The 13,197-nt window shown below is 42.6% G+C and overlaps 1 protein-coding gene across 3 annotated transcripts in view; it reads left to right on the top strand.

Moving 5' to 3' along the window:
- Positions 1-13,197, top strand: part of phf6 (PHD finger protein 6) — a 79,799-nt gene that overhangs the window by 41,884 nt on the left and 24,718 nt on the right. For all 3 annotated transcript variants that reach the window (XM_072595668.1, XM_072595666.1, XM_072595667.1), the window contains exons 5-7: positions 4,039-4,172; positions 4,283-4,329; positions 10,776-10,936. In XM_072595668.1, coding sequence (XP_072451769.1) covers positions 4,039-4,172; positions 4,283-4,329; positions 10,776-10,936 — 342 coding nt within the window. The remainder of the gene's footprint in view (positions 1-4,038; positions 4,173-4,282; positions 4,330-10,775; positions 10,937-13,197) is intronic.

The raw sequence follows: 13,197 nt of genomic DNA, 5'->3' as shown, positions 1-13,197 counted from the left end.
AATGTTGATGGGTGTCAACATATGTTAGATCAAAGGAGACCATTATTTCATCTTCTTCTATCTTGGTGTCTTTGGTGTTCAGGATTTCTTGAGTGCAGTGAATGGAGTGGCGTGAATCCTCTACGAAGTGTGTTAGGCTTTTGTGGAGTTCCTTGGTTAGCCTGTACGTTGATGTTCCAGGTAGAGACTGGATCTCAGGGTGGCTCCTGGTTTGTGGATTTATTGGATCGTCCTTGAAAGTGTGGTGTGTTGGACCTGTCCGGTTTCATTTTTTTTTGGAAGTCTGTTTTGTTTACTTATCTAGATTTACGTTTTGTGAGTAAGGCTGTGATTCGGTTCTCTAATTGTGGAGTTGGGTCTATCACCCACCTGTTGGTATGTGTCGGTATCTACAAGCAGTGCATTTGCTTTCTAATAGTCATCTGATTTGTTTAAAATGACTGTCAAGCGTCCTTTGTCTGCAGTTAGGACTACCAAATTTTTGCCCTTGAGTCCTTTTAGTGCTTTCCTTTCTTGTGTGTTTCCTCCTTTTTTCCTGCTTAATGTTGATGCAACTGTCTGTCTGAAGGCTTGCTGGGTTTCCTGAGTTCGTTGTCTTTCGGTGTTGCTTTTAATGCTGCTAAGAAATCCTTTTTGTTCATGTCTCTGAAGTTGTAATTTAGTCCTCTAAGAATTTTTTTCGGTCATGATTTGGAGATGCTAGTGTTGGATTGGGTGTACACAATTTAAAAAAAAATCTCACAATGAGAGGTTTATAGTCCAAACAGGTTTATTTGGAAGCACTAGTTTTCAGAGCACTGCTCCTTCGTCAGGTGGTTGTGGTGTATAAAGTCGTAGCGCACAATAGACAATAGATGCAGGAGTAGGCCATTCAGCCCTTCGAGCCTGCACCGCCATTCAATATGATCATGGCTGATCATTCCCAATCAGTATCCTGTTCCAGCCTTATCTCCATACCCCTTGACTCCACTACCTTTAAGAGCTCTATCCAATTCTTTCTTAAATGAATCCAGAGACTGGGCCTCCACTGCCCTCTGGGGCAGAGCATTCCACACAGCCACCACTCTCTGGGTGAAGTAGTTTCTCCTCATCTCTGTCCTAAATGGTCTACCCCGTATTTTTAAGTTGTGTCCTCTGGTTCAGCACTCCCCCATCAGCGGAAATATGTTTCCTCCTGCCAGAGTGTCCAATCCTTTCATAATCCTATACGTTTCAATCAGATCCCCTCTCAGTCTTCTAAACTCAAGGGTATACAAGCCCAGTCGCTTCAGTCTTTCCGTGTAAGGCAATCCTGCCATTCCAGGAATTGACCTCGTGAACCTATGCTGCACTCCCTCAATAGCCAGAATGTCTTTCCTCAAATTTGGAGACCAGAACTGTACACAGTACTCCAGGTGTGGTCTCACCAGGGCCCTGTACAGTTGCAGAAGAACCTCTTTGCTTCTATACTCAATCCCTCTTGTTATGAAGGCCAGCATGCTATTAGCCTTCTTCACGACCTGCTGTGCCTGCATGCTTGCCTTCATTGACTGGTGGACAAGAACACCCAGATCTCTCTGAACAGCCCCTTTACCTAATTTGATACCATTGAGGTAGTAATCTGCCTTCCTGTTCTTGCCACCAAAGTGGATAACCAGACATTTATCCACATTAAACTGCATCTGCCATGCATCTGCCCACTCACCCAACTTGTCCAGGTCACCCTGTAATCTCCTAACATCCTCATCACATTTCACCCTACCACCCAGCTTTGTATCATCAGCAAATTTGCTAATGTTATTGCTGATACCATCTTCTATATCATTTACATATATTGTAAAAAGCTGCGGTCCCAGCACGGATCCCTGCGGTACCCCACTGGTCACTGCCTGCCATTCCGAAATGGAGCCGTTAATCACTACCCTTTGTTTCCTATTAGCCAACCAATTCTCTATCAAAAGCTTTCTGAAAGTCCAGGTACACTACATCCACTGGATCTCCCTCGTCCATCTTCCGAGTTACATCCTCAAAAAATTCAAGAAGATTAGTCAAGCATGATTTCCCCTTCATAAATCCATGCTGACTCTGTCCTATCCTATTACTATTATCCAGATGTGCCGTAATTTCATCAGAATTTATGGCAAAAGTTTACAGTGTGATGTAACTGAAATAGTGTATTAAAAAAGACCTGGATGTTTAAGTCTGTCATCTTTTGGAATGGGCATGTTGGTTTCAGTTCTTTCATATGTAAATTCCAGAACTTTTTAGTAAATTTGTTGATGACACAAAGGTTGGAGGTGCTGTTGATAGTACCGAGGGCTATTGCAGGCTGCAGTGCGACATTGACAGGATGCAGAGCTGGGCTGAGAAATGGCAGATGGAGTTCAAGCTGGATAAATGCAAAGTGATGCATTTTGGAAAGTTGAAATTGAATGCTGAATATAGGATTAAAGACAGGATTCTTGGCAGTATGGAGGAACAGAGGGATCTTAGTGTTCAAGTGCATAGATCCCTCAATGTTACACCCAAGTGGATAGGATTGTTAAGAAAGTGTATGGTGTTTTGCCTTTTATTTAACAGGGGCATCGAGTTTAAGAGCTGGGAGGTTTTGCTGCAGCTCTACAAGTCCCTGGTGAGACCACATTTGGAGTATTTTGTCTAGTTCTGGTCATCCTACTGTAGGAAAATAGAGGCTTTGGAGAGGGTGCAAAGAAGGTGTGGGTTGGGTGTGTATGTGTGTGCGTGAGTGTAAAGGGCTATAAGTCTGAGAGGGTGTGTGTGCGCGCGCACATATGAGAGAGAGCGTTTGTGTTTGTAAGAATGTCAGTCTTTCTGTGTATATGTGTATTCCAAGGTCCTGTTTGAGACCATCCCTATGGGTACTGAACTTGGCTATTAGCCTCTGTTTGGCCACTTTGTGGTGTTGCCTGTCCTGAAGTCCACCTTGGAGAATGGTCATCCGAAGGTCCGAGGTCGAATGTCCCGGACCACTGAAATGCTGTCCGACTGGGAGAGAACATTCCTGTCTGTTGATTTATTGTGCGGTGTCCTTTCATCTGTTGTTGTAGCCTCTGCTCGGTCTCACCAATGTACTGTGCCCCTCTTTTTTTTTCAGTATCTGTTAGAGGTCAGCTTGTTAAGTTTATTTTTATCCCAGCTTCGGTGTTGTCTGTGTTCCTTTGTGAGTTTGTCTATTTTTTCTGCAGGTCTAGTTTGTTTTCTTTTGTATTTGCAGCTGTCTAATGCCTATGGCTCAGTATACTGTGTCTGTCCATTCATGGTTTATCGTGTTAGTGAGTAGTTTTCTGGCACGAAATTTCACGCAAAATGAATGTCTTTTACAAAATACCTTGTAAGGACTGTAACAAATAGTACAATAGTAAATTGGCAGAAAACTAGCCACCAGGATATAAGAACATCAATTAGCCAGAAAAAGGCATGACCCTCTATCACTGTATCTTTATGTACAGATAAGGAAGGACTCCACTTTTTCTGGGACAACATGTCCATCCTAGGGCAAGCCAAACAGACGTGCATGTGAATTCCTAGAAGCATGGCATTCCAACCGGAATTGTATTAACAAACACATTGATTTGGATCCCATGTCTCATCATTTGAGAAAAAGAATAGGAAATGACATCACCAAACACTCCAAGAAGCCTAAACACATGAATAGAAAGCGGGACATAACACCAGCGCTTCACCAATTGTTACCTAGTATGGTGACAAAACGTCTGAAACCGAACCTTGCAGCTCAGTGAGCAAACTCACATCCATTTGAGAAACGGTTTTAGAGTTAAAACATCAGCACTGGTCCTATTGAATGATCGAGCAAACTTGAAGGACCAAATGACCACCACTACCTTGTTTCTGTTTCAGCGTTTTGTTTTATAATTAAAATGTTATTTTGAGTTGATTGAAGAAGCCTGATGAAAGTCTCCCTCATTTTGGATAGCAGTACAAAAGGAAACCATTAGCCATTTGGTAATCCAATCAAATTCATTGTTATTTTCAGTTGAATGATTAATTGAAAGTTTATAAGTGTCTTTCCTTCTGCAGAGCTGCTCTTGCTGTCACCGCCCAGGAGCAACTATTGGATGTGATGTGAAAACGTGTCGTAGAACATATCATTATTATTGTGCAAAGCTTGATAAAGCCCAGATCAAGGAAGATGCGTCACAGGGCATATATCTGTATGTACAGCACATTGCTTGTTCTTTCGGATTTGTTCCTTGGGCCATTGTTTAATGATTCAATGAGTTGAAATGTTGATCTGTACTTTTTAAAATCCTTTTCTTGACAGGATCCTCTGTCAGAAACACAAAGAAGGTGCTGAGGATTCCAATGAAGGTAACTAATATATAGAAAATCGGTACAATTCATTGCATTTGTCAGCTGTTAAATAATTTTCTTTTCATTTTTGTCGCATTTTGTGTGGCTGTGTAGCACGATGGCACAGTGGTTCGCAATGCTGCCTCACAGTGCTAGAGACCCGGGTTCAATTCCCGCCTCGGGCAACTGTCAGTGTGGAGTTTGCACATTCTCCCCATGTCTGCGTGGGTTTCCTCCCACAGTCGAAAGATGTGCAGGTTAGGTGGTATGGCCATGCTAAATTGCCCGTAGTGTTAGGTGAAGGGGTAAATGTAAGGAAATGGGTCTGGGTGGGTTGCTCTTTGGAGGGTCGGTGTGGACTTGTTGGGCCGAAGGGCCTGTTTCCACACTAAGTAATATAATCTAAGTAATCTAATCTAATCAGTAATCTGATTTGCTACTGACACCTGTCTGATTAGGCAGGACTGTGTTGTTGACGTGCAGATGTTGTTAATCTGGCGCTACTTATCCCAAAGGGCCATCTTTTTTACAGGACAAGAATGGCTATAGTGGCTTCCAATTATTAACATTAGTACACCACCTCAAATGAGTGAAATTCCTTTACTGAAAGGGTCAAATCTGAAGATGCAGCACTTTCTGCTAAATGCACCTTTGCCTAACTATTGGCTACAGTAATATGGAGTTTTGGGTTATTTTGTTTGGAGGATATTTGAGCAAGGGTGCCTGACAGATGGAAGCACAAAAGTTTAAATAACTTTAACAGTTCATAAAACTTTGTGTTCAGGACAATTGAATGTCTAGGTCTGTAGAAAAGCACTTTAAATGTGGGCCACAGGTGGGAGTTCATGTAAAGGATGTTTTGGAAAGTCAAAGAAAAAGAACAAAGTAAGATTGCAGAATAATGATATGGTCATGTTAAGCAGTGTGGCACTAAGAAAGGTTTTTTCTCCGAATATATGCACCATTCATAATAAGATGGATGAATTCAAAGTTTGGGAGAAGATTTGTTGCTCGGGTACTCGTTGTTGTGGTTCTGTTCGCCGAGCTGGGAGTTTGTGTTGCAAACGTTTCGTCCCCTGTCTAGGTGACGTTCTCAGTGCTTGGGAGCCTCTTGTGAAGCGCTTCACCGGAGGCTCCCAAGCACTGAGGATGTCACCTAGACAGGGGACGAAACGTTTGCAACACAAATTCCCAGCTCGGCGAACACAACCACAACAAGGTGGATGAAATAATTGCTCCAACTTAAATAAATTCCATGTAGGTCCACAAAACTACCAGTAGCATAGGCAGTATGAATGTGTTTCTGCTTAGACATTAGGAGGAAGTAGGCATCAAATTAAGAATCAGGATTTTGAATTATTACCTGAAAGGTATGCAAATTGGTTTAAAGCAAATCTGATTAGAGCAATGAAAGTGTAGCTCAGGATAGATTATAGAAGTTGGGACTGTTCTTGGAATCCATAGACTGAGATTTAATAGAAGTGTTCAAATGCCATGAGCAGACTGGACAAAGTAGATAGGGAGAAGCTGCTACTGCTCATAAAATAATTGAGCAAGAGGGCATAGATTTAAATTGCTTTGAAAACGAAGCAAGGGATGAGAGGAAAAAAAACTGAGTAGTTTGGGTGTATCGTGGAGCCAGTTGAGTTATTCAGGAATTGTGGGAATTTCTTGGGTAGAAATGGTATGTATAGATATAGGGAAAGGGCAGACGATGAGTGAGTGGTGCCTGGAGGGAAATGAAGTACTTTTTGTTGTTGTAGTCTACTAGGAATAGAGAGCAGGAGTGAAAGACCGGACCTTAATGACTTGTAGATTAGGTAGTGTAATTAGATCCTGGATTGTTTGTAGTTGACAAGGTTTGCAGTGGGAGGAGAACTTGCTCTCATGCAATGCTCCTTTTGTGAGAAATCTCCATGGTGACAATGTATGCAGGAAGTGAGTTCTGGTGCAGCTCCTGATTTTCCACATGGAGCACCTGGAGCTGCACATAGACTCACTATGGAGAATCCATGAGGCTGAGAATGTTGTGGATAGCATGTTTAGCAACCAGGTCATGCCACCAGTAAGGGCTATACAGATGAAAGAGTGGGGTCACCAACATGAAGATAAATGAGCACAGTAGTCCCCAGTGGCCATTTCCCCCTTAAACAGGAATGCCAGTTTTAATAATCTTGGGGGAAGAATGGTCCCTCAAGGGAAAGCAACACCGGGTTGATGGCACCACGCTGTCACCACTGTGCAGCAGGTAGAATTCAAATGTAGGCAAGCAGTAGAACTGGGGGATTCCAAAGCTAGGGACACAGATTGGTGTTTCTGTGGCCGTGTGCTAGATTCCTGAATGGTGTGTTGCCTCCTAGGTGCCAGGTTCGAGATTTGAATGGGCGCAGGATATTCTAAAGGGTGAACAGTCAAAGGTTGATTTCCATGTTGGTGCTAATGACATAGGGAGATGACGACCTGCGAAGGGAGTTGGGTTGAAGTTGAAAAATGAGACCTCTAGGGTTGTAATCTTGGGATTACTTTGTGTCACATGCCAGTGAGGCTAGGAATAGAAAGATAGTACAGTTAAACATGTGGTTAAAGAGCTGGTGTAGGAAGGGAGAACTTTGGATATTTGGATGCCTTTTAGGGTAAGGGGGGACCTGTACAAGAAGGATTGGAAGGGCAGGTTGCACCTAAATTAGAGGGACACCAATAAGAAGGGTGCAGTCGCTTTGAAGGGTTTGTACTGCAGGCCTCCCAACAGCCAGTGGAACTGAAATGTGGACAATATGGAAAAGTGTGAAAGCAACAGGGTTGTTGTGATGAGTGATTTTTAACTTCCTCTATATTGACTGAGTTAAAAATCTCTCAACACCAGGTTATAGTCCAACAGGTTTAATTGGAAGCACTAGCTTTCAGAGCGCTGCTCCTTCATCAGGTGGTTGTCAGGCAGCGCTCCAAAAGCTAGTGCTTTCAATTAAACCTATTGGACTATAACCTGGTCTTGTGTGATTTTTAACTTTGTACAGCCCAGTCCAACACCGGCATCTCCAAACCATGACTATATTGACTGGGACTCGTTTAGTGCTAGGGGTTTTGAGGGGGAATTTGTTGGGTGTGTCCAGAATAGCAATATGTAAATAATCAAATGAGGAAATGGCCAAACTAGACCTGGAATTGGGGAATGAGCCCACCAGGTGATTGAAGGTTCAGTGAGTGAACACCTTCAAAACACTAACTAGAATTCTGAAAGTTTTAAGGCACATTAAGTTAAGGACAAGAATAATTCTTGGTTGAAATAATTAAATTTGGGGAAGACTCACTACCATGGTCTTCAGCAGGATCATGGGGAATGTAGACTGGGGGGGGAACTGTTTGAGGATAAATCCACATCTGACCTGTGGGAATTTTTTCTTTTAAAGCCAGATGATGAGAGTTCAGGGCCAGTATGTTCCTATGAAAGTGAAGGATAAGGATGACAAGATTTGGGACCCTTGGATGACAAAAAAGAGAGCTTCGTCCCAAAAAAAGGCTTATGTACAGTTGGCTTGATGGTAGGAGACAGGGTTATTTCTTGGACTGGAGGCTATGACCAGCATTATTCTGTAGAGATTGGTGCTGAGTCCAGTATACCTGGGGACTGGTACTAGCAAGTCCTGAAAATGAGACTATGGTTAAACAGTGGGAGGAGCTGAGAATCTGAAATGGTGTTTTGGACTGTTTCTGATAGCAGGGGTTTGGATGTTGATCTTGCAGCATGAAGGTTTGAAAGCTTCCTACCAACTTCTGACTATCAGCTGTTGGAAGCTGAGAATAGAAACTAAGTTGTAAGTATCACTGACTTCTGCTGTGAGCTGAAAAGTTTGCCTTGATAGTCTTTAGAAAATCAATAAAGCAATAATCAAATGCTGTGTTGCAACACATTTTCAAAACTGCTTAAATAACCTGGACAGTTCTATTTTCTTCTATCCCTTAACCCTGTTCCTCTTATTTGTGAATGGGGGCGGAAAACAAAGGTTATTGGGTTGAAATCATAGACGTCAAGTAGATTGTTTAATTTTGCTCTAATAAAGTTAGTGTATTGCTAAGTCTCTTGTTTAAGCTACAAAACTGGTGGCTACAATTGATTATTCAGTCTGTAGTGATTTTTTTAAAAATCTGGTTAGGAAACATTGGGGTCAAATTTGACAGCCTTTGAAGGCTTTACATTTAGTGTCACAAATACCAAGTTAGGAAGACTAAGTTGATTTGGTTGTCCCCTCTGTGTCATAACAATATTAGGTTTTATAAAATCTAGAGTGGTATGTGGTTCAGTGGTTACCACTGCTGCCTCGGTGCCAGGGACCCAGGTTCAATTCCAGCCTCGAGTGACTGTCTATGTGGAGTTTGCACGTTTTCCTTGTGTCTGTGTGGGTTTTCACTGGGTGCTCTGGTTTCCTCCCACAGTCCAAAGATGTGTAGGTGAAGGAATTGGTCAGTGGTAGCATTAGGCCGCATGGTATTGGGGGCAAAGTACTAACTTGGATTGAAAGTTGGTTGGCTGATAGGAAACAAAGAGTAGTGATAAACGGCTCCATTTCGGAATGGCAGGCAGTGACCAGTGGGGTACCGCAGGGATCAATACTGGGACCGCAGCTTTTTACAATATATGTTAATGATATAGTAGATGGTATTAGTAATAACATTAGCAAATTTGCTGATGATACTAAGCTGGGTGGCAGGGTGAAATGTGATGAGGATGTTAGGAGATTACAGGGTGACCTGGACAAGTTAGATGAGTGGGCAGATGCATGGCAGATGCAGTTTAATGTGGATAAATGTATGGTTATCCACTTTGGTGGCAAGAACAGGAAGGCAGATTACTACCTAAATGGAATCAATTTAGGTAAAGGGGCAGTACAGAGAGATCTGGGTGTTCTTGTACACCAGTCAATGAAGGTAAGCATGCAGGTGCAGCAGGTAGTGAAGAAGGCTAATAGCATGCTGGCCTTCATAACAAGAGGGATTGAGTATAGAAGCAAAGAGGTTCTTCTGCAGCTGTACAGAGCCCTGGTGAGACCACACCTGGAGTACCGTGTGCAGTTCTAGTCTCCAAATTTGAGGGAAGACATTCTGGCTATTGAGGGAGTGCAGCGTAGGTTCACGAGGTCAATTCCTGGAATGGCGGGATTTCCTTACACTGAGAGACTGGAGCGACTGGGCTTGTATATCCTTGAGTTTAGAAGACTGAGAGGGGATTTGATTGAGACATATAAGTTTATTAAAGGATTGGACACTCTGGAGGCAGGAAACGTGTTTCAGCTGATGGGTGAGTGCCGAACCAGAGGACACAGCTTAAAAATACGGGGTAGACCATTTAGGACAGAGATGAGGAGAAACTTCTTCACCCAGAGAGTGGTGGCTGTGTGGAATGCTCTGTCCCAGAGGGCAGTGGAGGCCCAGTCTCTGGATTCATTTAAGAAAGAGTTGGATAGAGCTCTCAAGGATAGTGGAATCCTGGATTATGGAGATAAGGCAGGAACAGGATACTGATTAAGGATGATCAGCCGTGATCATATTGAATGGTGGTGCAGGCTCGAAGGGCAGAATGGCCTACTCCTGCACCTATTGTCTATTGGTAAATTGTCCCTTAGTGTCTAGGGATATGTGGGATAGTTGAGTTAGCCATAGTAAATGTGGGATTACAGGGATTTGGTGGGATGCTCTTTTGGAGGCTCAGTGCAGCCTTGATGGGCCAAAATGACTACTTTCTGCATTGTTGGGATTTAATGCAATTTTTGTTTAAAAAAAAGTCAACAAAGTGAGCACTGGTCCAATAGAAAGTGAGTCTGGAGAATTAGTCATGGAAAATAAGGGCATAAGCAAAGCAAAGATGGTGGGTGCTGGGAATCCAAAACAAACACAAAATGCTGAAGGCAGCTGAGTTTCTGCAGCATTCTCATGTTGTGGAAAATATGGAGTTCGCTGAATTGAAAAATTTACATCAGTTTTCATTATAGAGCATATAAGTAACATCACTAGCATGGAACAGACCGATGTAAAGGGATAAGGCTACAAGTGTATCAAATAAGCCATGGTGTTTGTTGAAATTTTCGTACATTTTAAAAGTTTAAAGACTTGATTGTTTTTTAAAAAGCAGGATTAATCACTAAAAATCAGAATTTGCTGGAAAAACTCAGCAGACCTGGCAGCACCTGTGGAAAGAAAGCAGAATTAACATTGCTGGTCCACAGACCCTTCTTCAGAACTGATTCGTAGCTAGGAAAAGGTTGATATATCCCCTAAAGAAGGGGTAGGGTTGGTGGGTGGAGGAGGAGGAGTGAATGATAGGTGGAGATGGAGTCCAGAGAGAGCAAGCACGGGAAAACGGTTGAGCAGACAGAGGAATGGATAAAGATCAGCCTGGGAGAATGAATAGCTGCTAATATGCACCATTAGTGGCTGAGCTAATTACAGTTTTCTGGTGGTGCTGCTGACAGATGGACTCCAAGGAAACCTGAGTGAGTGTTCCCCAGGTCCTCGCAAAGGCGCTCAGAGAGCGCACAGAGAAAAACGGAGAGCTCCAAACTCGAAAGATGAGTCGGATGATGCTATGTCCACATCCTCTCAAGGGAAAGATGAAACCAGTTGCAGTTCCTATGTGAGTAATGAATTAATAACAAAAACATTGTTTTGTTTTTCCCCCCCCTATTTTCTCTTCCTTACAATTATTGAAAATTGTCCAGTTTCCTTTCAGGTCATCCATTGTCTCGATTTTCAGAATCCTTGCTGTGTGAAGAAGGTTCCACCTTTTCATTCCCTATATCTCTTGCCCAATCCTCAGTTCTGAATCCCTACTCCTGTACACTCAGCTCATGTGAACAATTTTTCTTTGTCTTGTCTAAAACTCAATCTTGTGCACCTCACATCTCACTTCAATCTCTTGCTCCAGGGAGAACAATTCCAGCTTCTCCATTCTGTCCACATCACTGAAGGTTATCATTGTTGGGTCTATTCTTATAAATCTCCTCTGAATTGAGTTAAGAACCTACACACTTTTTGGTGGAAAGCTGGTGGTGTGATTTCTTGAGTTAAAAATCTCTCAATACCAGGTCCCAACAGGTTTTTTTGGAAGCACTGGCTTTCTGAGCGCTGCTCCTTCCACAGGTGGTTGTGGAGAACAAGATTATAAGACACAGAATTTATAGCAAACGTTTATAGTGTGACGTAAACCTCTTCTCTCCTCACTCACCCACCCACCCTCTACCGAAGACCTCTGACTCCACATACACTTCAGAACTGGGCCAGAACTTGCCCTGTTCCTTATGCCAAAATTGATCATTTTGTACTTCTCTGCTTTATTTTTTCATTCATGGAATGTAAAGAAATGTCCATCCCAAGTTGCTCTTGAGAATTAATGGTAAGCTGCCGTTTTGAACTGCTACAGTAGATTTTGTGTAGACAAACAATTCTGTTCAGAAGAATTCTGCCACTTGTCTGTTCATTCTCCTCCCTCATGTCCTGTTGCAGTTGATGGTGGTGTCATCCTTACTGTTTGTAACTCCTCCAAATTAGGTACCATTGGTAAAATGTGGAATTGCTCCCAAATCCAAGTCAGCACCTTTCAAAACCATGTCCATTTCCATATAGAAGGGCAAGGAAAGCAGATACATGGAAACACCATCACCTTCAAGACCTCTTCCAAGTCAATCACCATCCTGACTTTAAAATGTGTTGTTGTACCTCCAGTGTCATCTGGGCGAATCTTTGAAATTCCTCCCTCATAGCATTGTGCTTTTAACAAGAATGAATAAATTAGTGTTTCAAGGAAGCAACTCACCGTTGGCTTCTCTAGGAGAATTAGGGATTGTAATAAATGTTGGCGCAGCCAGTGATGCCCACATCTCATGGGTGAATTAAAAGAAAAATCTTCCCATGGCTGCCTTTCCTCCAAGAAAAGCAGGCTGAGCACATTCAATCTACCTTCGGAACTCAGCTCCTCACCACTGAATCTGTTCTTGTAAATCCTCTCTGTATTGTCTACAGTCCTGTTAAGGTGTAACAGGTCCAGCTTGAAGCAGATTCCACCTGACCCAAAACTAGTTCTGATGCTTCAGAAATCTGATTCCCATTCCTTTGATCTCATTCTCCAGACATATGTCCAATCGATCAAACTTCACATTCTATTCTCAATAGCACGTGGTGCTGGGAGTAGTTTTGAGTTTCTGTTTATTACTGTCCTAACTCCCGCAAAATCTTTCAGAAACTTGTCCCAATTCATACTTGTAGCTCTTCCATTATATCCTTTACCTTGGCCTCAGAGGCAACATGTTGAATGAAGCAGAAATGTCCATCTGATCCCCTGACTGTGGAATCCTGTCTCAATGTTGCTTTTCCACTCCTCTTTACCTTCTGGGCAGCTGGATTGCCCTTGGTGTCTCAAACTTGGCTATGCCTGTACTGCCATCTTCACTAGTAACCAAAATGAAAAACCAATTTGCACAAAAGATGTACTCTGAGGACTGCTGCTATGCCTGTACTACTGTCTTAGAAAGAATGGGGGTTGACAATACTTCTGTGCTTGTACACTCTCAACCTAAGATGTGCCCACCTCTTGAATGTACTATCTATGCAGTATTCAACCTCATGGATGCACAACAGTGATTCTGTCTGTTAGTAGAATTCCAATACCCAGAGCTCCATGGCCCATCTACAACATTCCCCATACTATAGGATGTACATTCCACTTGGCTGAATTAGAAACTGTTTATTCCGGTTAGAATAACGTAAATAGCAACCTTTTACTGGCTTCTTCACCTGTACAAAACAAGTGTCAATTACTGGAATTTGGAAGAGGTAGAAAAAGAGCGCCTTCTTACCAAGCTCCCTTCTTTATTAAACGCTCACTTTACACTCTGCACT

This window comes from Chiloscyllium punctatum, chromosome 25 (assembly GCF_047496795.1).
Source record: "Chiloscyllium punctatum isolate Juve2018m chromosome 25, sChiPun1.3, whole genome shotgun sequence".
In the NCBI taxonomy this organism is placed as follows: Eukaryota; Metazoa; Chordata; class Chondrichthyes; order Orectolobiformes; family Hemiscylliidae; genus Chiloscyllium; species Chiloscyllium punctatum.
Note: the sequence above shows the minus strand (reverse complement) of the source record. Positions and strands in the feature narration are given on the sequence as shown.